This window comes from Archocentrus centrarchus, chromosome 10, assembly GCF_007364275.1.
Source record: "Archocentrus centrarchus isolate MPI-CPG fArcCen1 chromosome 10, fArcCen1, whole genome shotgun sequence".
In the NCBI taxonomy this organism is placed as follows: domain Eukaryota; kingdom Metazoa; phylum Chordata; class Actinopteri; order Cichliformes; family Cichlidae; genus Archocentrus; species Archocentrus centrarchus.
In genome coordinates this window covers 21,361,849-21,388,201 of record NC_044355.1, presented here as the reverse complement: position 1 = coordinate 21,388,201, position 26,353 = coordinate 21,361,849, and the positions used below count along the sequence as shown (strand labels likewise).

The window sequence follows — 26,353 nt, the reverse complement described above, 5'->3', positions numbered from 1 at the left end:
ATCTTCCAGCTCACCAGCACAGATTGAGAACCTGCCACTTGCTGTGTTGTGAATTTATTGCACCGATCAAATATCACCTTTTTTTCCTGCTTGAATTGATCAACGCTAAAAACATAGGGAGGTGGAACAGTATTGATTTAATAGGAACATTGTGATTTACGATACGGAGCCTCGCTACCTCTCTCTGCTCTCTTGCTTCTTCTCCTTTAGGCGCGTTTCAGGTCTTCGGCCTTTAAGCCTGTCACCCCCAAAAACTTCAGCTCCATGCAAAACCTCTACCCGTCTTCCAAATCGGAGGATATGGATCACGGCCTTTCTAACGGCTTGCACAGAGCGTATGCCCATGTCCCCAAGGCTGTCTCCACCTCGTCTTCTTCTTCCTCACCTTCACGTCACGGAGCACCAGCATCAGCTGGTAACAAGGTGAGCTACCCTTATAACCTTCATTCATCCAGTTAATACCTCTGCCAAATAGGTGGCAAGTCTGTTGTCCTCTTGTTTACTTTACTGTTTACTTAACTGCTTGCTTACTTTAATTAAATTTGGTGGAAAGCTATGAGTAATGAGCCGGGCGAGCAAGATTACAGATGCACAACAATTAGCTACGCCTGACTTTTTATTTCATTTCCATCCATTATTTATGGCTAAAATTAAACTTTTTTCAGCTCATTAATGCTACAGTGATGAATAGCTGTATAATTATGACTGTGTAGGCCCTCTCCTCGGTGTGTGGGATGAGCCAGGAAGATGACAACCTGTCAGACTCGGGCCATAACTCCATGAGCAGCCTGCCGCCATACCGACCTCCCTTCCGCCCACACCTGGCTCACATCAGGTCGGCTGCAGTATTAGTGTCTTAACTATACTTTAGACTAAAAAGCAGTGTTGCTAGAATTGATTTTTCATGCTTACTGACTGTGTGGGTTGTGATAAAAGAAGAGATTTTAATGGCCTTTGTGGATTTTTTTTTTTTTTTTTTACACTAGTGCATCTATGGGCCACATCAACACCATCGGTTCTTTGGACCGCACCTCTGTGGGCATGAAGGCTGTGGGGTCAGGGGGCGTGGCTATAGGGGAGATGGCGTGTCGAAGCATGGCCACTCTGAGCCGCCTGGCTCCATATGGAGGGGAGGCTCCACCTCCTTATGAATGGACACTCTCCCTCTCTGTGGAGGAAGTGGTGAGTACTGGGGAGGGTGAGGAGGTCAGTATGATGTACAGATTGCTAAATGATTTGCTCTGTTGTCTTTTCCAGGTGCGGGATTTGGAGGAGCGCCTGGTGGAGAAAGAACATGAACTCAAACAGATGAAGAGAAATCTGGATGAGAGCGAGGGTGCCATCGCACAGGTGAATCTAATCATCTTCCTCTTCTTCAGCTTCAGTCTACACACCCATCTGCCTCCCCTTTAAAGTCTGACCCCTTCATCTGCTCACCGCATGCAGGTGTTTGAAGGGAAGCAGCGTCTGTGGGAGAAGGAGGTGGAGGAGCTGAAGCGCCTGTATGCTGCCAAGCTGCGTCAGGTTTCCCAGCATGCCCAGCGTTCCCAGCGCAACTTGCAGTTGCAGCTGTTTAAGGTCCAACAGGAGAAGAATCGGCTGCAAGAGGAGCTCGACAGCATGAGAAAGGAAATGAGTCGAGAGGCTGGAGTGATGCCCAGGCGAACCAGTCCGACCCTGGAGGAGACGCAGTGGGAGGTGAGGATGTGGAAGGGCAGTGAGGCACAGTTTATGGCACTTATACGTAATTACAGGGAACAGACAAGATATCTGGATTTGTCCTGTTTGAATTATGTCAATCTCGAGCCCCTTTTTTTCCCCATTACTCTCTCAGGTTTGCCAGAAGTCAGGGGAGATCTCCTTGTTGAAGCAGCAGCTGAGGGACTCCCAGGCAGAGGTAACTCAGAAGCTGAGTGAAATCTTCCAGCTGAAGACAGAGCTCAGGGAGGCCCGAACAGAGCTGCGCAACAGGGAATGCCAGATAGATGCTCTAAAGCTCGTCCTGCAGGGGACCCAACGTCACAGACGACCCTCTCAAGCTGCACATGAAGATGGAAAAGAAGCTGAAGAGAATCCATCAGCTAGGGCAACAGGTAGACTTATGTCACTCATATCTTCATATCTTTGATTCTTAAAATATGTAAAAATTCACCTTAATGGTCTTGAGGCTCAAAAGAACAAATAATAGTTGCAGTTTCAGGCACAGCGTTTCACACCGCAGTGTTTGTAGGTCACAGATGTGCTTTTAATATTAAACTAAGTGAGGCATTTCACACAGATGATTGGCTTATTTTCAGTTCTTATATTTACATGTTTCAGCCCAAAATCAGGTCATTTGAGTAACCAGGTCGAGAGTTTAAAAGCAGCCAATGTTTTTCTTTGTATTTTCCCTACGGCTCTGCTCGGCTCTAGTTGAAGCCATGTGAACCACTTTCTTTTCAGGGGGGTGCGGGGGCCCTACAGAGGAGCGTCTGCGCGCAGAGCTACTGCTGGAGCGACGCCAAAGCGAGGCCCAGGCCATGGCTTTCGAGGAAGAGAGGAGCACATGGCAGACGGAAAAGGACAAGGTCATCCGCTACCAGAAAGAGCTGCAGGCCAGCTACTTAGACATGTACCACCGCAATGAAGTGCTCGAGAGGGAAGTGCAACACCTGAGGGCAAGCAGAGAGCGAGGAGGAGGAGGAAGTGGAAATGGCACTTTGGAAAAAGAAGTGCCAGAGCTGAGGGAAGAGAGAGAGGGTGACAAACAAGAGGACACGCCTTCCCCTGGTCTGCCGTGGATAGAGCGGATTGAATCATCGGAAATTTGACTGTGACAGACTTGTTTGCAATGCAAAGTGTTTTCTATGGAAGACCATATGTGCCAGTAGAAGGGGAAAAAAAAATCAAATGAATCAGTGTTGCTAAATGAGATCAAAATTATCAGACAATAAGCAAAGATTTACCACTAATTAATTGCTAATAATAGTAATAAGTGAAACAATAGACTTGTTATGCCAAAATAAAGGAGAAATAACAGAAAACTTAGATTTACCAAGTCAAAATTGTGAAATTATGAGTTGTATTTCCTACTTTTAGTGTGTAATGCAATTCTTGACTTAATGAAAACTCAAAAAATATATAATGTTAAATGTGCAATCCTAAAAGAAGCATCTTAGGCTATTGTTTAAAAAATGATTATCATTTTTTAAAAAAAAGAAACAATGAGTCAAAATTATGTGATTTAAAGAAAAAAAAAAGTGTTAAATTTTTTTTTTTTTAAATTGCCAAATCAAAATTTGTTTCTATTATCCCATATTAAGTCTGTCCAAACTGGACATATGAGTGTATTCATTTTTAGCGTAATTAGCTTTCCTTTCAATTTTCTTCTTTTCCTGGCACAAATGGTCTTCCATAGCCTCCTCAGATTTCTTCCATAGACTCCTCAGATTTCTTCCATAGACTCCTCAGACTTCTTCCATCTCTTCCACTGCAATCTTGTTTAATAAAAGCCCTTTTCCTGCAGATACTGGACCTCATATAGAGCCAAGTGATACTGCGGGTCATCTATCCTTCTTGTGTCAATGCTGTAAAAAAAAAAAAAAAAAATAATACAGCCATGCACCTACACAATCCTGCTTTAAGACTTCTTCTTTAATGATAAACCTGTAAATGAGCAAAGTGACACGATGATTGTGACTGTTTTGTGTTCATTTGCTTTGAACTGCTGTAGGGGGCTTGACAGTAGCAAAATGAGTCAGATTACACGATAGTTAACATCTCAGCCTGTTCAGTGTGTGCAGATAGTCTATAAATTTGGGCTTCACCTGGACTCTTGGAGGAAACAGCATCTTTGGGTTAATTATGAAGAATTATCTGGTGCCAAGGTAGAGAAGACTGTGTATCCTAAACTGGAAATACTCAGCTTATTTTGCTCATTCAGTTTCCAGTCAGGTGAGATCTATATATAAATATGTATTTTGTACATAATTGTAATTTTGATTTTACTGACCTTTTGCCATTGTACTTCAAGCACACTGTTGTCTTAAATATGCATACTTTCACAAAAGCAATCAGTAGATGCGTCATGATTGCCCTGCTTACTGGTGCACAAACCTAGCACATAACAGCAAATGCATGACCTAGGTGAAAAATTGTCCTCTAGTACTGTTATTATTAATATATAAACATTCAAAAGCCAGCTCTTATTTGACCTTTCCACATACTGTGACTCATGTCTGTTTACTGGAATTAAAACTGTACAGTATAAAGATTTGTTTTGTATTCATGAATTATTCGTCAAGAGGTGCAAAACTGCCTCTGATGCCTTTTTTGTGAAAATTGGGGCTGCAAAATGGGTTATAATAAGCTTTTCTATCCAATGTAGCCTGAATTAAACTGCTAGAAATCACTTGACAAAATGTTCGAAGAGTGACTGATGGCGTTCGCTCAAGGACTCGGTCTGCCTGCTTTGAAGGGGCTTAAAATCCACAGAGAGCATACCAATAAAACCCACTGATAGGAGCTTTATGACAGAGTGGTGTAGGCTTTTGGGACTAATATGGCTTTTAGGGGTTTATCCTTGGATCCTTATCTCACCCTCTCCCTAAGGCCCTCCCTGTTCTACCTCAACCAGCCCTCGCATACCATCGCCTGCAGTACAGAGAGGAAAGAGGTGGAAGGTCAGCACAGATGGAAGCACAGGAGGATCCCTGATTGGTGAGGAGGAAAAAAAAAAAAAAAGCACCTCTGTAGAAACCATCAAATGTACAAGCCTGAACTGGATGCCAAGAAAATGTTGGCAGGAATGAAGGTTTAGCACCTGACTTTTTTTCAATAAAAATGTGCTATGGATACACAAAAGTGAGAAAAGGGAGAGCACATGCAAGTCCATAATGTAGGGTTATTTTTTTCTTATGCAGGGTGATAATCGGAATAGATAGGAGCTGCAGCTGACTCACAGGCCCTTACCTTGGCATTTAAAACATTATATAAACTGGGGCTTAATATAACTGTGCAGCTCCAGAGAGGCTGAGTGATTTACTGAAGTGGGATGAGGAAAGATTCTTACCTCTCATATGTTGTCAGTCTGTGGGAGTACTGCAGAGCTGCAAGGCAGCAATGCTGTTTATCTAATAAATTAATGCGTCGGTTAAATATTAGTGAATTATTTCAGAAGATAACATCATTTCTAGTTGTGAAACTGAAATTATATCAAACACTTGAAGGCTGTTTAGCTTGAAAACTGATAAGATGGCACCAGTGCCACCAAGTGGTAGGAAAAGATGGGGTAAACAGCTACAGAACCCCCCACCCCCATATGGCAGGAGCAGTCCACCACCAAATCCCAGCACAAGCCTCCAAAACCCGACTGGAGTATAAATTTTTATTTTAATTTCAGATGCAAGTATATGAAACATGTTAGAGGATAAATATTTACAATAAAAGTTGCATAACACACAAAAGCAGGAAATGCACACATTCAGCTAAAAATTAATACAAGTAGTACGAAGAGCTAGCGGTCTATCTGAAGGAACACTCAAAGAAGCGGTGAATGATTGTCAACCAAGGAGGAGGAAAACAGAGGAAACTCCACACAAAGCATGTAGCAGAACTGATTCAAGATCAAACCTAAAGCTGAGTGTAATGTTGCATCGTCGGTGCGAGCTGTGCTGGTGCAGTGCTTGCTGAAAAAGAAAAAGAAAAAAAATTTGCCTCACTAGTGTGCGAGGTGACATCACCAGGAACTTGCACTATTAACATCTAAACATAGTAAATGCTGCCTCGGATGTTGTGACACATCAAAAATTTAATATTATATACAGACTCCACAACCCCTCAAAGCAAATCAGCCTCTATAGATGTATAATCTTTGTTCAAGACTCCTTATATAAATGTATAACTTTAATACTAAATGCAAAGTGTGGTATGAACTGTTACAATGAGCCCTGAGGAAATGTAGGGGTTTTAATGTCACTTATTCTGTCTCAAGTAAAAGCCAACCCTACACAGCAGAGGCATTTTCTATATTTAAAACAGCCACAACAACCAGAGGACTTCCCCATCCACGACACGTAAAGCTTAATCACAAGCCTACAGTCACTGCAAGTCAGACCATGCGGCTACCATCACACCAATTTACATCTCCAAATCACATGGCGTGCAAGCTCGGGACACATGACGCGGGGGGGGGGGGCACAGTGAAGCGATAGCGAGGCTGTGATGTGAACTGTCGAGTCCTTAGCTCTCAAAGTTACGCAGTAGTAGTGTTGAATGTGCCTGTTGCTCTTCTGTTTACTATTTTACATGAGCCACTGCAGTGATTGCGATTAAAAATAGGAACAAAACACATTTCACAGTAGTATATATATAGATATATATATATTTTTGTTTGCTTTTGCTGTATTTGTTAAATACATACATAGAACAAGACAAATGGCTTCTATAATGAGAAAAAAATTTTTGCTGGTGCAGTAAGTCACAAAAGAAAAGCTGTCCCACCATCGATGGATAAACTGATCAGAACAGATGCATCAGCTGACAGTGACTTTCAAGCTACGTGAGGCCTTTATTACATTATGGAGGATTAATGGGTCACAATCAGAGTTCGGTTTGAGAGAGACCTCCAGTTCCCTTCACTCCAGCAAATTATACACCTTCAATAGTTTGTTACTCAGCGGGTTTCTTTTATGTATAATAGAAATTTATTACCAACCTGAAATCAGAAACTGCTTATCTACAACGTTTACCCACACGCTACACCCATTCATTATCATTCTGCTTCTGTCCAAAATAAAAAAAATAAAAAATAAAAAAAAGAAGCAGTCATCAAACTCAAATTAATTGATAAAGCCAAGAAAGCAAACACTAGCAAGTATTACATACTTGAAAAAGATAAGAGTATAACTCTGCAGGCATTTGCAAATGACTTTCAATAGATGATCCTTTTTCATTGGTGCTGCTTCGTGAGGATGCTCCCATTGCTGACTGACACCTCATTCTACTACAGGTTGTCAGTGGACCATCCCTGCTGGACTCTATATTATGCAAAGTTAGAGGGTCCAAGGTGGGTGACGGGATGGCCGAGACAGTCCAGAGGAGCACTGGGATAAAACCTTAATGCTTACAATAACAGGCCAGGAGGCCAGGGACAGAGGAAAAGGGTCAGAGCAAAAGGTCCTGGAGACACAAACAGCTCCAGGTAACTTCATCCTTGATGGGGCGAGAGTGCGGTATCAAAAGTAGATCTGCTTGGCATGTGACGGATTCTGCTCCATGGGACAGTACGGGCATTTCAACCTAAGGAGAAAGATTATAGGAACAAGGTGTTAACATCTTTGAATTCTTTTATCCTCTATTTTTACCTTTTAGAGAGCCACTTTAGTGTCCATTGAATTAATTAATTTGTTAAAGAATATAGGACTTTTTGGGGAAGCAATGACTAAAGTTACAGTTTATAATGCCCTCAACATCAGGCTCAGCATGTCACTCTTAAATCTTTCTTTTACATCTGGGTGATTAGTAAGGTTGAATACTTTAATCCAGGAAAATAGTAAAAGTGCTTTTAACCAACACTACCATGCAAAAACTATATAAAATAAAATCCTTTTTTGCCGACTTACTTCCCAGCGTTGGTTAGTTTGTTGAGAGCATCTCTGGAGATGACGTGTCCGCAGATGAGTTTCATGGGAGGATTGCTCTCTGACGTCTGCTGTCGAAGAATTGGGCACGCAAACACAGAGTGGTACCAGCACTTCTTCCCGAGGTCAATTTCAATCTGCCAGGTACAGACAGGACACGAGTTAACTCGCGGCTCAGAAATAAAGCGATGAATGCATTTTAAAAACTGTAAGGGACTTACAGGCAGTTCATCTTTGTGCGTCCACACTCCGCTGCACTGCCTCTGCTCTATCACCTGTTTGATGTTCATCAGCACAGGCAAGGCCATGCATCCTGATGCAAAACTGTAGAGAAACAGACATGGCAGTGTTGATAAGACCACATGGAGTTTGAACTTGGTAAGAAGAGGTCTGGTATACGGTTTGTGTTTTTCTAACCTAACACTTAGTGGAGACTCTACAGAGAGGCCCAGTAAAGCACAGGCATCCCGGGTGAAGATGTTGCAGATCTCAGCCCACTGATTTGTCTCCAGTAAACTGCGGTACGGCGAGTTTTCAATGCCGTGACGCAGGTACACCAGGCTGCCCATCAGGATCTGGATATCTACAAAGAGTGATGGAAAATAAGTAAAATAAACATACACTTTAAGAAAAAACTCATTCTGAATTGTTGCTGCATGGAGCTACTTGACGACTGTTGTATAATGCCCACCTCTCTGGTGCTGAGAGGCGAAGGGCTGGAAGTGCCTGGCATACTGCAGGGCCTCCATTTGGTTGCTGATTCCTCCACTGAGCAAGCTGATGAAGTACAAGCGGTGCAATTTGAACTCTAAACTGCTGTTCAGGTCCAGAAGGCGCTGCCGATTTGTCACAGCCCACCTACAGAGAAACAGGAAAAATAGTCAACTATTCTATGTAAACACTCCTGTAACAATAAACACTGAAGGGAGATTTGTACTGCTAATATCAAAAGAAATGTCTCAGCTGTGTTAGAAGGCAGCAGATGGTTATAAAGAAAAAAAAAATAAAAAAAAAAAAACAGATACAGAAAGACAACATACTCTAGCGCTGGCCTGAGGTCCTGCATCCTCAGAGCTTCAAGGATCCTGTTTAGCTCCAGGAAAGGCTGCTTCATACTCATGTCTATAACTACACCAGACTCCTAAAAGATTAAAACAACATAAGGAATTCTTAAAACAACTATCTTCACAAAAACAGGATGACAAAATTTTTAGACCAATATTCTTTCTTCATTTATGTGCACTCATCTCAAAGTAACTCAGGCGAATAACCCCCCCCCCCCCCCCCCCCCCCCCCACAAAAAAAAATGCTTGAAGGCTTTACCTGACAAAGGTCCTCTGCTACACTGAGCATCCCTTGTCTGTACAGGTGTTCCACAATGGATTCACTCAGGTATTTCTGTCTCTCTGGGGTGTCCCACACTGTCTCTGCCACAACAGCACTGATCTCTGCATCAAAATTCTACAGAAAAGCATGTCAGAGGTGACGGATATGTTCTCAAACATTTTCAAGGAAAACTGCAGAAAAACTTGTAGCCTTTCCTCACCCTGTCAATGGCTTTGCCCACTTTAGACACACTGCCATGGATGTCCTTATGTCGAGAGGCTAGCATCTGCACTGTTTCTTTGATATTTTTACAACACTGCGTCATAGTCTGTGATAGGACTGATAAATCTGCATCTTGTACCCCTGTCAAAGGAAAGAGGGAAAAGTTTAATGTTCGAAGCCAGAGGATGGAGAACAGAGAGGATGGAGAACAGAGAGCATGACACCCCCCCCTCCAAGAAAAAAAAAATTAACACCTAATACAACTGCAATCACTGAACCTTAAAAAAAAAAAAAAAAAAAAAAACTTTCACATTAACAGGTTCAGTCTTACCAAAAGCAACTAGCTGTCCTCGTATCTCACACACGCTACGCAGGAGTTCATCTAGCCTCTCCTCAGACTGGTGGCCGTACATTACAAAGCGATGGAGCACTTTCTCCAACTCCCGCTCCACACATGCACACTGTTCCATGGTTTAGGCTGGAACACGCACACACACAGTAACACCTAGAAGAAAGGAGAAAAACAAACAAACAAACAAACAAAAAACACAAATATTTAATTAACTACATGTTTTTGATATTAATTTGAAATAATTTTCAAAACTGTAGCAAAGATTTCTTTACATTTTTAAAAGAAAATGTGAAATGGGTTTAGCAATTTGTTGAAAAATGTGCAAGCATTTAAGACAACCCCCTGGCAGCATGTTTGGGATCATTGTCATGCTGAAAAATTAAGCTGTGGCCAATCAGTCACTTTCCAGATGGTATTGCATGGTGGATCAAAGTCTGATGGTACTCTTCTGCATTCATAATTCCATCAATTTTGACAAGATCCCCAATAGTTTTTTTTTTTTTTTTAAGGCCTACCACTTCTTTTGTCCTCCACTTGTCCAACTTCCTAAAATTTTTTAAGGACCCACTCCACACCATGCTGAGTTATGCCAAATTTTTGACTAATAGCACCATGTTGGTGCAAAAATACTATTTAATAATATTTTATGCCTGTCACGCTGTTATCTTTGGGATTTTCTTATTAGTTTTTTGTAGATTCAGCAAAAGGAATGAGAACAAAATACAAGTTTTTTTGTGACAGGTTACTACTCAAAAAGTGGCTAAAGATACAATTTAAAACTGGTTCTCTGCCTGATTTTCTTGTGTGTGTAGATACAATACCGGCTCATCCTGTTGAGGTAGGTGCCTTTTCATGCTTGACCTTTGCACAGTATTGTATATCTTTATTATCAGGATGAACTTTTTTTTTTAAAGATATCAACAAAAAATGTAAAATGGGGCAAGAAACCGCGACACGTGAACAAAACAATGCTGACAAATTTCTGGCCAGCTAACCATAAATTAATCTGACTAAAATAAACTTCATACTTTTGACTGTCAGTGATCACAAGTGTGCAGCACAATGGCGACCGATGCATTTAATTTTGCAGTTAAACAAGCATACGTATCTGGCATTTTAAGATCAAAACAGATTGCTTGGTATAAGAGTCTACAAATTTTTAATAACACTCCGGTTAGCTGCAGGAACTAATTTCATATCAACAATACTATGATCATCAGACAGCTGCCTCTATACCAAGCATGCCCGAGCACAAATAATGTCTTAAAATACCTCCAGCAGCTGCTCAGTGCTGCCCCGGTTCAAAGTTTGGCCTGTGTGATAACATTAGCACGGCCTCCACACAATATTACAAACAAGCACACAATGTGTGCCGCGGCCTGCTATTTACTAGCCATTGTCGCAATTTGCGCCTCAGCTGGTACTGCAATTCATTCATCAAGTAGTGACAAAACGCTGCAGGTCTGCATGCTGAGATTATTACTTTCTAAACCAAAAAACTTTAAAAATGGAGTAGCTTCTCCGCAGCTCACCGCTTGTTAAGCCCACAACAGAAGATGTCCACCTACCGTAAATAGCTAGCCAATACTGACTGACTTCTCTTTGTACGCGTTAATGTCATATTTCCTACGCTGTTATTTTTTTACTCATAACTACTCATTTGGCGTGCCATTAATTGCCAAGTTATATGGTGAAATTAAATTTGATATAAAAAGAAAAGGTGTCGCACAGCTAACATAAACAAACGGTATCGCAGCCGCTAGCTGGCTACAAAAGCTCGCCATTGCTAGCAGCTAGTTAGCTAGATGTTAGCGATCTGCTGATTGACGAGGCCCAAATAATTTCAGAAGAGAGTGACAACCCGCTTGGCTGCACCATTCTGCCTCATCCCAACAGTTAAAACACACGTCGCTGTTCCGCTATTTTTTGACTGATATATAATTTTTTAAATTAAAAAAAAATACACTCACCTGTCTTGCTAATTACTTAGCAAACATTAGCGTTAGCTACTTGTCTGTTATGGCAACACTTAGGCAGCAGCCGTAATGCGGATCTTCCTGCGTCGCTTCCTGCGCCAACGGGACCTTTCAAAATAAAACCCATTGTGTCTGCGACATGCTTCAAGCACACTGCTTACAGAAGCGGTTAGCAGAGGATACCGATGTAACGTCGAAGCTGCACCACCGGAGACCTAAATGTTTAACCCACTGTTAGTTTCTGGGTTTAATTTGTAGTAAACGCATTGCATCATATCACGTCTTAAATGTTATGTCACAGCCTTTGGAGTCATTTCTAGGAAGGAGGGCCACATTAAGAAAAAAATTTAATTGTGCATTTTGAGAAAAAAGTCGAAATTTTGAGAAAAAAGTCGAAATGTGGAGATTAAAGTTGTCGTTCCAAATCAAACTGCCACGGCTACTATACCTTCTACAAATGACCTTGTGTAGATGAGTTTTTGAAATCATACAATCGTTTTTTAGTAACAAGGAAATTATTTCTCTCCACACATAAACTGGTGATAAGTATAATATTAAAGAGATGGTGCAGAAAACTGCATCTTATCAGAGGGAAAAACCACACAAACTTGGAAGAGCTGGCTGGATTGGTGCAAAATTAAATACCTTTGTGCAGAACAGAGGGGATATGCTGAATCACAAGACACAACAAGACAGCAGATCAAGTTATTTCACTAACTAATCTATCCAAGGCATTTTGTAGAGGGTATAGCAGCACTGACAGTTGTTTGACTTGAAACGACAACTTCAGTCACCACATTACGGGTTTTTTTCTCAAACTTGTTTTTTGACATTTTTCTCGAAATAGTATTTTGACTTTTTTCTGAAAATTTTTACTTTATTCTCAAAGTGCACAGTTAAAAATAATTCTTAATGCACCCCTAATACTCTTTCATACATTTCGGTCTGGTGAAGCTTTAAAAAAACCCACTTGTGCTGAAAACAAATAATAATGAAATAAATTAAAGAGAGTGTGTCTAGTGTTGCCCCTGGCTGTGCAAAGTTAGTCACGTCCTAAAAGAGCAACTGGGTCAGTTCAAAAGAGATAGATTTGAAATGTGATCTATAAGTTTATATTCTTTCTGTTTGGCATAAATACTGGCACTTAAATAACCGATCATGAGACTATATCCTTGTTTAGCATCATATCCCTCACTCAGAACACCAACACGAAAAGTATCCTACCTATGCTGAATTTTAAAAAAAGTAACTCATGTTTATCTTCACACATAAGGGAGTGCTGTGAGCAGACAGCGGCTGGCATTTGCTCTGCATGTGGACACTGAACATCGGCCTCCCTGCCAAGACCTTTGGAAGGTTTTTAACTATAGTTTTTTTCTGCATGTACAGTTGAGGTCAAAAGTTTACATGCACTCATCATGAATGATTGTACAGCTTTACATCTTTAATGAGTTTTAAAAAAAAGTGTGCACAAGTTTGAATTTATTTTGGATTTTCTGTAATCCACACAGGGTCAGAAGTATACATGCAGGCTCATATTCATATATATATATATATATATATATATATACACACACTCACTTAAATCTTTTAATAGGTGGTGCTAACAGTTCTACAATGTCTTTTAGCTTGACAAGGCCTAACTTCTTGTTAGTGATGATGATTGACTACAGCTGGCAGTTTCTCTTTGCCAGCATAAAAAGAATTTGTTTGGCGCCATTGGATTGACCAATACTCAGAGCAATGGGAAAGTTCAAGGAACTCAGTGAATCTCAGAGCCATTTCTAAACAGCTGCAGATTCCAAGACAATCAGTTCAAACAACTGTAAATAAGTACAAGTCATTCAGATGTGTCACCATTTTATCAACGTCTAGAAGAAGGCCCAAACTCTCCTGAGATGAAAGGAAATTGGTTAGGATGTTCAGGAACAACCCAGGAATCACCAAGGCTCAAGCCTGCTACAAACTGGAAACTGCTGAAATGCCAGAGTCACTGTCCACAGTGAGGCAAGTTTTATATCACCATGGGCTGACAGGGTGCTGACCAAGAAAGAAGCTTCTGCTCCAAAACTGACTCCTTCAAACTAGACTGAAATGTGCACCTGCCCAAATGAACAATCTAAATGCCTTCTAGAGAAAAGTTTCATGGTCAGACAAGACAAAGATTCAGCTGTTTGGCCACAATAATAAGAGGTTTGGAGGAGTAAAAGTCAGGCTTTTAAACCTAAAATCACTGTACCAAGTGTTAAGCATGGTGGTGGTAGCATCATGCTCTGGGGCTGTTTTACTGCCAGTGGTACTGGTGCATTGCACAAAGTGGATGGAATAATGAAGGAGGAGAACCTTCTCTTCTTCAACTTCAAATCAACAGCTAGATGACTGAAACCTGGACACAACTGGGTTCTCCAGCAGGACAATAACAATGGAATACTCATTAAAACAGGTTAAAGCAGGCTAACATTAAGCTTCCCAAAACCCCGATCTAAACCCTACCAGAAGTTTGTTGATGGCTACCAAAGGCATTTAGTAGAGATGCAACTTGCTAAAGAACATTAAACCAAATACTAGTGGGCCTGTTCGGATATATTTGAGCCTGTTTGTATACTTTTGACCCTGTGTGGATTAGAGAAAATCCAAAATAAGTTCAAACTTGAGCACCGAATTCTTGTTTTTTTTTAAAAATTCATTAAAGATGTATGCGCTCCAATCATTTCACCCTGGAAACAGTTAAAAGAAATTAAAAGCCCCAAATTACCATGACATTCACACCCCTGATAAGGGTATGTAAACTTGTGAGCACAGCTGTAGCTTATTGTTCACGCACAACTTATGAGAGCAAGGGTGGGTAAGGTCTTTGGACTTGAGCAGTGTGGTGTGACTAATCTATCAGTGATGTAGACCAAAGCTCCCCATTGCTGAGGTGCTCATCATTCTTTCCCTCTGAGTCCTCCTCCAGTCTGCTGCACTGCCATAACCGCAGAGGTTCAAATTTATCAGCACTCCTTTACCCTTTATCTCACACCCAGTACACACTTACGCATTGATGCGAGTATGCATGTATTTCTATCCAACGGTTTATACTTTATGGGTTTGAACAGCCATATTTTACAAATTCCCCAAGTGATATCTGTGTGTATTTAAAAAAGAACATGATCAAATTGTGCTTTCATCCAAGGTTTTTTTTTTGTTTTTTTTGTTTTTTTAACATGCCATTACAGCTGCTACCCATTATACATCAAATCACATGATATCTTTGAAATGAGTGGTGGAAAAAAAGATATATATCTGTATTTATGTTCTGTGAACGGAGCCTTATTCAGCAGCTCCACAGAGGTCAGTGACTCTCAATTCCATTGTCAACCTTAACATTTAATTTGGCGATGTGTGAAGCTTAATACAAAAGAATAAGCTTAATTAATATTGTGATACCATACACAAAATGTCTCATTAACATTCCAGTGTACAAATATAATCACAGCCCTGTGCACTCAAACATTTTCCACTTGCTCCGGATGACTTAATGACTGAGAATGAATGATAATCTCATGGGGTATTAGGTATGGGACAGAGGGCTTATCCGCACTCACTACCACCAAACATGTTTAGACAACCTAAGAGCCATTGGGCAATGCAGTTGTAGCAACAGTAATAAGAACAGTAAAATGGCATGACCCCTTTTCCCTTTTTGTTTTGGTAGGTTTACATGCATTTGAATGATGGGCAGTCGTGAATGCTTATTTAAAACTGAAGAGCTTCACTGGCTACAATGACCCTGGAACTTAATATTTATAAATATTAAAGGAAAAAAGATGCAATGGAAGGGAGGTCTGCCTGTGAATTATTATTAAAATTGGGTGATCCGTGCTAAACTTCGACCTTTTCCTCAGCTACACAGAATTAAGCAAGGCTGTAGTTAGTCTTGCATGCATGTAACATCTGGACAGTGTGTGTGCTGTACTTCAAACTCCACATTTTCCGTTTCTTTCTTCTCCATCGCACCCTGGCACACAGCAAAATGGCTATGGCTATCTGGCCCCGATAGCATGGGTCTATATATAGAGGAGCCCTGTGACTGAGCTGGCTGTAAGTGTCAGATTCCAGGCACACTTATCCGTCCTGGCTGGATCAGCACCTGCTGCTAACTATAAACCCACCCACCCCTGTGCCGCACCCCATCCCAGCTCACACAGGAAGGTCTATGTCCAACCAAACCCCAGTTTGCAGAAGAAAAGAGATCCACATTAGATACAGTAAGCACTTTCCCTGTTGCCAGCTCAGAAGGGAGGGGCAGAAATAGAGTCCAAAAGATGTAATATGTCTAGGTTAGATGCCCCTCTTTGCTTTTTCTATTCAAGTCTGATGCATGGCAGTGTCGCTGACACTGTGCTGTCAGTGGGGCACGGGCAGACAGAGCTGGACGGATCTGCTCTGTCCTGGATTCAGTTTATGAAGTGAGGTTTTGTCAACTTGGAGTGTTTTATGGATTGAAGAGGCAGTTTGTCAGATGAGGGGCAGAAACTGCAACACAGAGGAATTCAATGTCCCTGGGAAGTCTTCATCAGTGGTTAAAGGTACAGTACAGTCTTTCTCTATTTGTACAAGGAGAGAGCTTTCTCTAAAGTTTAGAGATACATGTTGGGGAGAGCTAATCTTAATATTGTTACTTCACATGTCTAGGATGATCTCTTTTAGTAGTTTAAAATAATTGTATTTTGCATTTTGTCTTATAAAATCTTGTGAGACTTTAAGCTCATTCAGTGAGTCTGTAGCACAAAAAGACTTGGAGTCAAAATGAATGTTTATATATTCAGTTTAATTTCAAGTTAAATAACAGAGGTATTGTAGATGTAGTTATTATTAGAACATTAGGACACTGAAAGATATTTTCACTATGGAGAATATAATAAAACAGAAACAGTGCAATCCTCAGCTCTACATTTGCAATATCTATACTTTTTCCTCTCATTGATATTTATCAGATGTTACTGGTGGTACAAATGAATGAGCTACACACTGTGCAGATGACCATATCTTATTTCTAGTCCAGGAACGGAGCCCAGAGCAGACAAGAGGAGCAGACTGGACTGGCCACAGTGAGAATTTGGAGCTTGTGGACTAGCAATGGACAGCTGGACTCTCCAGGGGGACAGCTACTCCTTCCTGCGAAGTGCCCCCCGTACCTTTTCCCTTTGCCATCGTGACGGCACCCCCAACCACGTTGAAATATTCGACATTATCAACATCCCCTCTCAGCGCAGTGCCATCTCTGAGACCACCTGCCTGTGTGACATTTTTGGAGACGACTGTGAGTCGGCGTCTCTGTCGAGCAGCCCCGCTGTAGGGCCATTTGTCCCTTCCCAGAGGGAGGTGGATGGGACGGCTGCTGGTTCACCTCTGGTAGACGATCTGAACGATTCTTCAGGCTCTTACCACACTGCACAGGGTTCCAGTGAAGGTGAGGAAGGTTTTGAAGATTCAGGAGAAAAGTTTTACAGTCCCCCACTGCAGAGGCTGTTGGAGGCCAAGAGGCTGAGCTCTAGATGTCCAGAAGTTTCTGAAGACAGCAGCCCAAATTCAGAACCAAAAAGCAAATCACCAGTAGCTCAGCTTAATACAGCCAGCCCTTCTTCTCAAAACCTCAGCACTGGTGAGAGGACCCCCTCTCCTGAACATAACAGCTCCTATAGCTTCAGTACACAGGGAAGACTATCATCTTTGTCCTCCTCCTCCTCCTCAGCTGAAAGAAGACCTTCATCATCCTCACCTGATCCAAAACAAACACATTCAGAAGCTGAACCAATAAGAACAACTTCTTCATTCAAAGACAGGAACGACAGCCCCTCACATCAGTCTCTAACTCCAAGTCCCAGAAACTCGATCAGCCCATCCTGCTGTGAATCAGTGAACCCTCAGTTTTTGCCTGAGTTCAGAGTAGCACAAGACACACCTGAGCCAAGAGCCACCAACTTAAATCAAAACAGCAGTCCATCAGCTGAGCTCCCATTCAAAGACTTTTCTCAGGATTTTACAGAATCAGCTTTTGAATCAAGAACCACTCATTCATCTCCTTTGCCTTCACCCACATTATCTCATTCAAGAGAAAAATCAGTCTCCCCTGAGCTTAGTCATAGGTCCTCTTGCTCTGACACTCAAGCTTCATCTCCTTTGCCTGAGCTAAGAGGGAGGATCTCTCTACCTGATCTCTTTAGCAGAGGCTCTACGCCTGAAATTAAAGATTCTCCCCACACATCAGATCCTTCTACTGCGGAAAGAGACACCACAGCTACTCCTGAAAGCCAAAGGTTATCAGTTGAACCAGGTAGTTCTGTTTCCGCTCCTGCGCCACGATACACCCCTCCCTCACCTGTCATTTCAAAAACATCATCACCTGAGCTTATACGGGGTGCTGTCTCACCTGATTTGACAAACACAGCTCCCTCACCTGGCCTGCTCAGCGCTGCCTGCCTGACCAAACCTGGGTCCAGAACTTCCTCTCCTGAACACTCAGCAAAATTAAGACAGGTGTGTTCACCTGCTGTGAGTTGTAGTTTATCTCCTTCACCTGGATTGAGGGACAGCTGCTCTCCCATTGAGCACAGATATACTTCCCCCTCACCTGAAATCAGGATTACAGCATCCTCTCCTGAGGTGGGTAGAAGAGAGCAATCTTCTGAAGTGGAAATAATATCAGCCTCTCCTCTCCTGGAGCCTCTCTTTGACCCTTCCTCATCAAGAAGCCTCACTTCCTCCCCTCATATCACAGGAATTTCTTATTCTATTGTTCAGCCCGAGGACAGGTACAGTCCCCCATTTCCTGAACTTTCTTGTCCCCCCATCCCAGAGACAGCTAATACACACATCTCCTCTGAAGAAAGGAGCCTCACCACAAGCAGAGACGATATAGCAGAGTCCACTGGCTGCTTCAGAAACTCTGCTTCAGAACCTGAAATAACTCTCCAACATCATCCCAGGTACCAAACGCCTTCACCTCAGCCAACTTATCAAACTGCTTCACCTGAACCAAGATTTCAAAGCCTCTCATCCAGTAGGTCTCAAAGTCCTTCACCTCAGCACAAAAGTAGAGATCCATCACCTGTTGCCCCTGCACCGAGGTATCAGCTTTCCCTTGCGAGAAATACTCCTGGGGGTGATAGAGATTCTTCTTCAGTTGATATCACAGAAACACAGTCTCCCACATACCTGACAAAAGACAGGGTGTCACCCTCATTTAAAACAATCACAAGGGACAAATCTCCACCTTTTGTTGCTGCAATCAAAGGCAGTTCACCAGTTCATTCGCCTTTATCTACTTTATCTATTTTACCAGACAAAAAGGTGGATTGCTCACTAAAACAGCAACGAGAAGAGAGAGAAGAAACACCAGAGGAAGTAAATATACAGGATAAGTCGGGTCTAGCTTCCTTCCCTGAGGAAAAACAGGACATTCATCCCCTATTTTTTCAGAGACAAGACACTCATAATAATCCCCCTTCTGAAATCAAGTGTCCGTCCCCTAATCTTCTAGTCTTTAAGGACAGGAGTCCAAACATCTCACCTGTTCAGGGAGCTACATCAAATTCACCAGTGCAGAGATTGGATAACCCTCAGCCTCGGTTTACTACTTATTCCCCAACGTCTGACAGCAGTAGCTCTTTAAAATCCGCTTGTACATCTGAGAACTCGAAAAGACAGCTGTTAACCAAAGTTAGACGTGAAAACAGAGAGAGGTTAACGGAGGACATGTCCCACCATGTAAACAGAAGGCGGACTCCCTCTCCGCCACTCACCAGGTTTACACCTGTCCACATCATAGCCCCCGAGAAACCTTACAGACAGTGGCAGAACAGAAGCCGCAGTCCCACTCAGGTTGGCGCATCCACACCTAGAGGCAATTTAAAGAAATCGGTGACAAATAGGGAAAGCCCCGACAATAATAGCCAGGCCCAATGGGCCAGCCTAGGAAGGCAACTGGAAACGGAGAGGGGAATGCCACTGGAGCAAGAGAGAAAGGTGGCCAGAGAGAGGCAAAAGGATAGGGAGATGGAAAGAAACAGGAAGAGGGAGGAGCAGGTTCCTGAAAGGGAGGCGGGGTGGCAGGGGGACACCAGTTACAGAGGGGAACAGGTTGAGCTGTCATTCAGTGCCAGGAATAGAAAAGGACCTGCGAGTCGCGGTGCAGCTCCCACAAGCAGAGAGACCCGTCAAGGGCTGCCAACAGTGCATTCCTATTCAGACAGCTCGTCTGCCACAAGACAGCTACAGCAACAACAGAGCCTGCATAGACTTGCTTCTCAACAAGACACCAGGGGTTGTGCTGCCAGTAGACGACCTCGACCCCCTGCACCCCAAACCAAGAACAGTGCTCCTGGACGTGTGGCCTCAAACAGGCCCGGTCGGAGTTCCAGCTCCAGCATGGGAAGTGAACTGGACGAGGCAGACAATGAGGTGAAGTGGTTTACAGATGTGGCTTTCCGCAGCCTGTCAAGCCCTGAGATAGATTACCTCGACATGTACAACTCGAGCCACCGTTCATCCACAAACATCTCTCAGCCATCTACCCAAGAGAGCCCAGCTGGGATCAGTGCTGCCTGGCAGGCCTATGCTGACTTCAGAGGTTCCGCGCCAAAGTTGGACCATGATGATCTCTCTTCCCAGCAACCATCTGCTTACTTCTCAGATGGCCTAGATGCATCTAGGCGCTATGAACTGGGCAGCTTTGAATGTGTAGATGTGGCTGTGGAAAGGGAGGACTCCAGGAAGTTGAGAAGAGGAGTCCCAAAGAGGCAGATCCAGCTGAAAAAGAGGAATAATGCTGAAGGGAAGCAGGATGAAAGCAGTGAAAACAGCAGTCCTGGGCTAGCAGGAATTGTGGAAAGCAGCTCCCAGGAGGCTCAGTCAAGAGGGACCTTTGTGAGGCAACACAGCACACCAGCAGCAATGCAAGAATGCTACCCCTCTGAGCACAGCCCTGAGCCCCAACTAACAAATGCAAGAAAATCCCAACTCCAGAAATCTGCTTCTATGGATGAAACATGCACTAAAACCCAGATGGCTACTTGCCTGATCAAGAATGTGTTGTCCAAGAAGATGCAAATTGCTGATAAACAACCTGATGAATGTGTGAGCCCGGCATCTGAGAAAAGCACTCCAGCTGAGAGTGATGCAGCACCACTTAAAGAATCCCCAAAACCAGACACACATGATCTAAGCTCCAGTTTTCAGTCAGATTATAGTCTTTCATCTGAGAGCCTTCCTGTGAGAGGGGAACCAAGCACTAAGGATGAAGCTAAACCACCCAAAAGTTTTGGAGTGAGATCCAGTAACAGGCCGAGTTCATCCAGCAGCTGCAGAAGTGTTACCTTTTCACTGACTGACAGTGAAGAGGCTGATTCTCAAAGCAGGAATGCAGCGCTGTCAAGATCTGAAATGAGATCAGATCTGAAGGTGCCATTTGATAGCAAGCAGTGCAGAACTGGAGAACAACAAGCAGACGACAGCAAAACATACAAAGGGAAGGGTGGTGACTCAGCAAATGCCGCAGAAGCTCCTTCTGTCAGCGCAGCCCACGATATACAGGTCAGGACGACAGACAGAGAGCGGGAATGTGAAAGCGGGGAGGAACCTAAACAATTTCAACAGGATGACAGCGGCGCCTTCATGTCTAACACACAAGAGATCACACTGAAAGCTGTGGGGAAAAAGAAAGCCTCCTTAAACGTATGTCTCACACCTGAAGCAGAAAACAAACCAGAGGCTATTTCACCAGATGTGTTTTTTAGAGAAAACATTGATGAAAAAACAGAAGAAGACGGAAATGAGAATAGCAAAGTTAAGGCCCCACTTCACAAAGTTAGAGATGTGAGGCGGCTCGTGAAAAATACTTATAATCTGTCCTTCAAAGCCGCTAGCACTGAAGAAAGCATGGGAACATCTGATGAAAAACCTAAAGAAGACATCATAGCAGCAGAGGAGATGGATTTAAGACAAGAGATAAGGAGGGACGAGAGGAGGGAGGAAAGAGAAGAGGAGTTCAGGGTGGAGAGGATGGAGGAACAGAAGGAGGAGGTAAAAGATTCAAAAATGTTAACATTATCTCCACCACCTCACAGCAAAGGAAAGTCTCTGTCTGGTCCACAACCAATGCAAATAGAATACAAAGCTGTTTGCTTAAAAGAAGACAAAACTAAAACTTCATGCATCAAAAAAGACCCAGAAAACCCCAGTGACAAACCCCAGGTTTCTTCAAAGCCTGTCGACGTGGTAAGCGGGGAATCACAGTCTTTGAATGCACCGAATAACACAACAGCAGACACAGAAATATCCAAACTGTCTGAGTGTGATGTAAACATTACAGCAGAAACACAAGAGATGCTGGCAGAAATCCGTGAAGTTCCAGACAGTGAGGATAAACCTGTGGTGATAAGAACAGACAGAAAACATCACACACTTGGAAACCTCCCTAAAATGCACAGTAAGGAAAGAGAGGTGTCCACTGCCGTAGTGTTAATAAGGGAAGGACCGAGCAAGGCCAGGACATCTGCATCTCCAGCCCAGGAGCTGGAGATCCCAACCCCAATCCAAGCTCCAGCTGCTTCACTTTCACCTAAGCCCACTACTGCTGGCAGTGCCCCTGGTAGTGGTGGCCACTCAGTTTCCATGCTATTAAAGGAGAAAGGCTACCAAGCTGACATTGGAGCGGTTGTGGGTGACAGCCAGAATGTATCTGGAGTTAAAGGAGTACCCCGGAAGCATGTGAACTCTCTGGAGATTCCCCTTCAGAACATCACTCCTTTTGACAGAAGTTGGACTGAGTCTCACAGAGAGAGGACATTCTCCTCCTCATCTACCACTTCTGGTCCCTCAGCAGTGTCTGAGAACACAGATGCAACCACAAAGACCAGAGAAGATGAGGGAGGTAGCATTAAGCCTACAGAAAAAGACACTGCAAAAATTAGGAGTTTTTCTCCGGTAATGAATACACGGGAACAAGCTTCACCTCCTACCAAACAGAAAGATGTGGGAGATTTTGAAGCTGTGAAAAGACTAGATCCTACTTTCCCCCCAAGGTCACCTGCAATAAGGAGATTCAAACCACAGCCAATTCAGGTGAAATCACTGTCTAAAGAACCACAGAAAAAAGACATCCCCGCAAACTCCACTGGAAACAGCAGGCCTCAAAGCATTGAAGTAAAATCTATAGCTAAAAATTCTCAAAAGCCAGCCGTGCCTCCAAAGCCAAGCTGCAAATTCAAACCTGCAGATTTAGGTGGAACATCAAATGAAGCACAGAGATCAGCAGCAGCATCGACTGTAAAACAGCAAAGTGAGGAGAGAACTCAAACAATTGTGGTCAGCTCGCCGACAATCTACAGGAAGATTTCCACTGACTCCACTTCAACATCTAACTTTTCAAGAAAACTAGCTGTGTCTGCCGTATCCAGCCTCAAACCTCTACCCAGCAAAACAGCTTCAACCACCAGCTCCAGCCTCTCAAACCAGTCAGCGGAACCTCCAGACACAGAGGTTACTAATGACAGAGAACAGACACAACAACCAGCTGCCTCTCCTCAGAGCTCCAGGTGTGCACAGACAGCTTTAACCTCAGCTACAGTTCCACCATCAGCCACTAGCTCAGGTCTCACCTCGGCTCCAGGTTCGGTTTCTGACCCGATAGCAAGCCAAATTACTGGACCTGCCTCGACTGGAGTCAGCCTGCCAAGCCAGCCGGCTGTTATGGATCCCGATAGCCAGCTGCAGTATCCCAGGGCAGCAAACACTCATGAACAAGCTGTGCCACTAACTTCAAACAAAACAAAACAACCCGCTGCCTTTCCCACAACACAAGTGCCAAGATATACACGCCAGCAATGCCACAGATCACTGTCCAGTGAGCACACCCAAAGGACAGATGACCTGCGTTTTTATGCCTCTGATGACCCTCCAAGCTATGATGAACGAGAGAGCTTCAGTCCACTGACGCTCCCGGATTTGACACCCTTGAGGTCAAATCGCTTTCAACCCTCCTCCCGTCCTCCTGCCTGCCCTTGCACAGCTGGCTGCCCCACTTACGCTGGTCTCCCTCCTCCTCACCATCATCGGAGCCCCCGTAACCTCACCCCACCTGCCCCTACGCACTCTCCGGGCCAGGCTCTACCTTTTGCAGTGACACAGCCTCCTCTTCGTCCCCATCAGTGCAGACTTGATGCTCAGCCAATGAGCTACCAGCCGGGCTCTCCCAAATCAAGTCCTTTTGGTCCAAGCCAGCAGCCGACCATGTACCAACCTCTCCACCAGCCTGCTCCCTGCCCTCCCCACCCCTCACTCATGCAGGCCTGCCCTGGGGACCGCCCATTACCGCCACCCCAGCATATCGACCCTCGGAGGCCTCCTGTCCACAGATCCCCCCACCAGCAGCCACCAGGCATAACCGGGGCTCCTTACAGTGATCCTAGCCACAGCCACTCCCCTGGCCTTCCTCCTATGGATCCTCAGTTCCTATGTGGTACCCAAAGCATGGCAGGGCCTTCCTATGGCTCTGAATATGGGGGTGACAGCTCCAGTTTGTACTCAGAAAGTAGCTATGGGCAGACACCTCGCAGAGTGCTCCTGGATCCTGAAACAGGGAAGTACTTTTATATTGAGGTGGCTGTTCAGCCTCTGAGAAAAATGCTGTTTGATCCAGAGACCGGCCAGTATGTGGAAGTGCTCATCCCACAGCAAGCAATGTCACATTCAGGCCTGTATCCTCCTTCTGCAGCCCCTTACCCACCCCTCCCTAACCCCAGCATGTACGCCCCTGCTCCACAATACATGCCCTATGCAGCTCCTGCTCCCCCAGCCCACCCCCACCCCCAGGCCCAGCCCCAGCCACCTCGATACCCTGAAGCATCTGCAGCAGCAACAATGCACCCAAGCGGCTCTAGGGTCGGCTACAGAAATCCCTCTGGTCAGGGTTCTAAGCCCGAGCCTCAGAACCATCCACCAATGGACCACAGCTACCTGGAGAACATGTATTATGTCCCTACAGGGATGGATACAAGCCCCAATCCCACTCCACCAGACTATTACCACAAACATCCCCCCAACTTACCCCCAACAGGGGGGAAAAGGTCCTGAAATAGAGGGTAGAGGCCGCCTTCCTGGAGCCTGTTAGGTTTAAAATACACACTGTATAAATGAGGTGTCCAATGTTAGCCTGTAATGTTTTCACATTGCAACTGAAGACACCAACTCTTTGGTTGTTTTTTTTTATTTGCTGCTCTGTGCTAAGCCAGATAGATGACTCTTGGGTACTCAAAACAGAAGTAAGAAGGCCTTGGGTTTGAGGTGTTCTTGAAAGTGTTAACTAAAAATGTTTATATAGGAATTTATATAGGATCATACTCTAAGGTCATTAGTAATGCACAGACACTATAAAGCCATGGGTGTATTGATTAACTGAAGTGTGTATTTTCTCAACAAATATCGCCAAAAACAAACAAAAACAAAAAACCAAACAAACTTGAAAATACTGTTTTAAAAGAACCTTATATTTATTTTATGATTGTGTTTCTCTTATTTTGAATAAATTGGTGCAGATGATGTCTGTAAAACAATACATCATTACCAATAAAATGTCTCATACAAATTGTTCTTTTTTCTTTTCTTTTTTAAAATTATTTTCAGATGAAACATTAATAAAGGGAGGGAAATATATGTAAAATTCCCCCCCCCCTTTTTTTTAAATAAATGCTACACACAATAGTGAGAGATCCTGCAAGAAAAAACATTTAGGTTGTGTTATTTAAAAAAAAAACAGTTTAAATAACATAGACTGCCCCCACTCATCATCTTTGCAACAATGCATCAGCATACAAAATGCAATTCAGCCTTTAATAAAACAAATTCTGGCAGTCTGTTAAATAGACGAGTTCCAAGTAAAAAGATCCAAAAGATGCAAAAACTTTAAAAACCTTAATCAATGATAGTGAGTGATTAATGGGGGGGGGGGGGGGGGGGTGCACTTGGAGTAGAAAGATCATATAATGTGTAATTTGTTTAAATAAATAAGTAATTCACTATGATTAGTGTAAAACAGAAAACATTAAAAAAAATGCAGCCAGTGTGAGCAGCTCTCAATTCGTAGAATCACACTGTGACCACTTGGGGGCGCCACAGACCACTACAGCTTCACAGGCACGATCCTGAAGGTATGTAAAAGTCTGCTAATCTTTGGTAAGAAGACCAGCTGAGACAACCAGACTTTGATTTAATGATCTGTTGGGTGGCATGGTCTCACAGCAAGAAGGTCCTGGATCCACACAGAAAGGCGTGTTCTCCCTTTGCCTGTGTGGTTCTCTTCAGGTGCTCCAGCATCCTCCCACAGCCCAAAGACATGCATGTTAGATTTACTGGTGATTCTAAATTGGTTGTAGGTATGGCTGTGACAGTGAACGGCTGTCTCTCTATCTGTGTTAGCCTCGCAGTAGACTGGTGACCTGTCCAGGTCGTACCCTGGCTCTGGCCCTATGACAGGTATCCTCCAACCACCCAACAACCCCGAATTGAATAAGCTGTTAAGAAAATAGATTCCATCATTAAAAACTTGTCTTTATTACCTGTGAAAAACAAAGAAACAAAAAAAAACAATGGTTTTAGCCCAGGGAGGGACAAAAGCCTCCATGTCCTTTAATGTGGGTAGAAGTAAAATAAATAAGTAGCTGTAGGTGTGAGGGGCTTCAGTGTGTTCAACTATGCTTGTTGATATGCTCAAATGACTGAGCAAAATACCCATTTATCCTAAAAGTGTGTACATTCACATCTAGAGAGTGACTGACTTAAGTAAGACTGGCTTAATTCCTGTCATAGATGTGACTAAG

General features: G+C 43.4%; 3 protein-coding genes across 6 annotated transcripts in view; 2 read left to right on the top strand and 1 right to left on the bottom strand.

Moving 5' to 3' along the window:
• Positions 1-4,235, top strand: part of n4bp3 (NEDD4 binding protein 3) — a 28,303-nt gene extending 24,068 nt beyond the window's left edge. For all 3 annotated transcript variants that reach the window (XM_030738539.1, XM_030738541.1, XM_030738540.1), the window contains exons 4-10: positions 211-423; positions 714-835; positions 987-1,182; positions 1,258-1,350; positions 1,447-1,698; positions 1,835-2,093; positions 2,443-4,235. In XM_030738539.1, the coding sequence (XP_030594399.1) occupies positions 211-423; positions 714-835; positions 987-1,182; positions 1,258-1,350; positions 1,447-1,698; positions 1,835-2,093; positions 2,443-2,810 (1,503 nt within the window). In that variant the 3' untranslated portion in view covers positions 2,811-4,235. The remainder of the gene's footprint in view (positions 1-210; positions 424-713; positions 836-986; positions 1,183-1,257; positions 1,351-1,446; positions 1,699-1,834; positions 2,094-2,442) is intronic.
• A 2,110-nt stretch (positions 4,236-6,345) lies between these two features.
• rmnd5b (required for meiotic nuclear division 5 homolog B) lies at positions 6,346-11,599 on the bottom strand. Of its 2 annotated transcripts, none has more exons than XM_030740016.1 (10): positions 11,490-11,599; positions 9,499-9,672; positions 9,166-9,308; positions 8,943-9,080; positions 8,660-8,760; positions 8,311-8,477; positions 8,037-8,202; positions 7,841-7,943; positions 7,602-7,756; positions 6,346-7,278 (listed from the first exon to the last, which is right to left on the bottom strand). In XM_030740016.1, exons 2-10 carry the CDS (start codon positions 9,635-9,637, stop codon positions 7,215-7,217), a joined length of 1,176 nt encoding a protein of 391 aa, XP_030595876.1. In that variant the 5' UTR covers positions 9,638-9,672; positions 11,490-11,599; the 3' UTR covers positions 6,346-7,214. The 2 variants fall into 2 exon arrangements, with proteins under 2 accessions (XP_030595876.1, XP_030595877.1); XM_030740017.1 differs by lacking the exon at positions 11,490-11,599 and adding an exon at positions 11,088-11,400.
• Positions 11,600-16,616: 5,017 nt separating this feature from the next.
• Positions 16,617-24,879, top strand: LOC115787095 (serine/arginine repetitive matrix protein 2). Its single transcript, XM_030739668.1, has one exon. The coding sequence runs from the start codon at positions 16,617-16,619 to the stop codon at positions 24,609-24,611; it is 7,995 nt and encodes a 2,664-aa protein (XP_030595528.1). The 3' UTR covers positions 24,612-24,879.
• Positions 24,880-26,353: the final 1,474 nt, after the last annotated feature.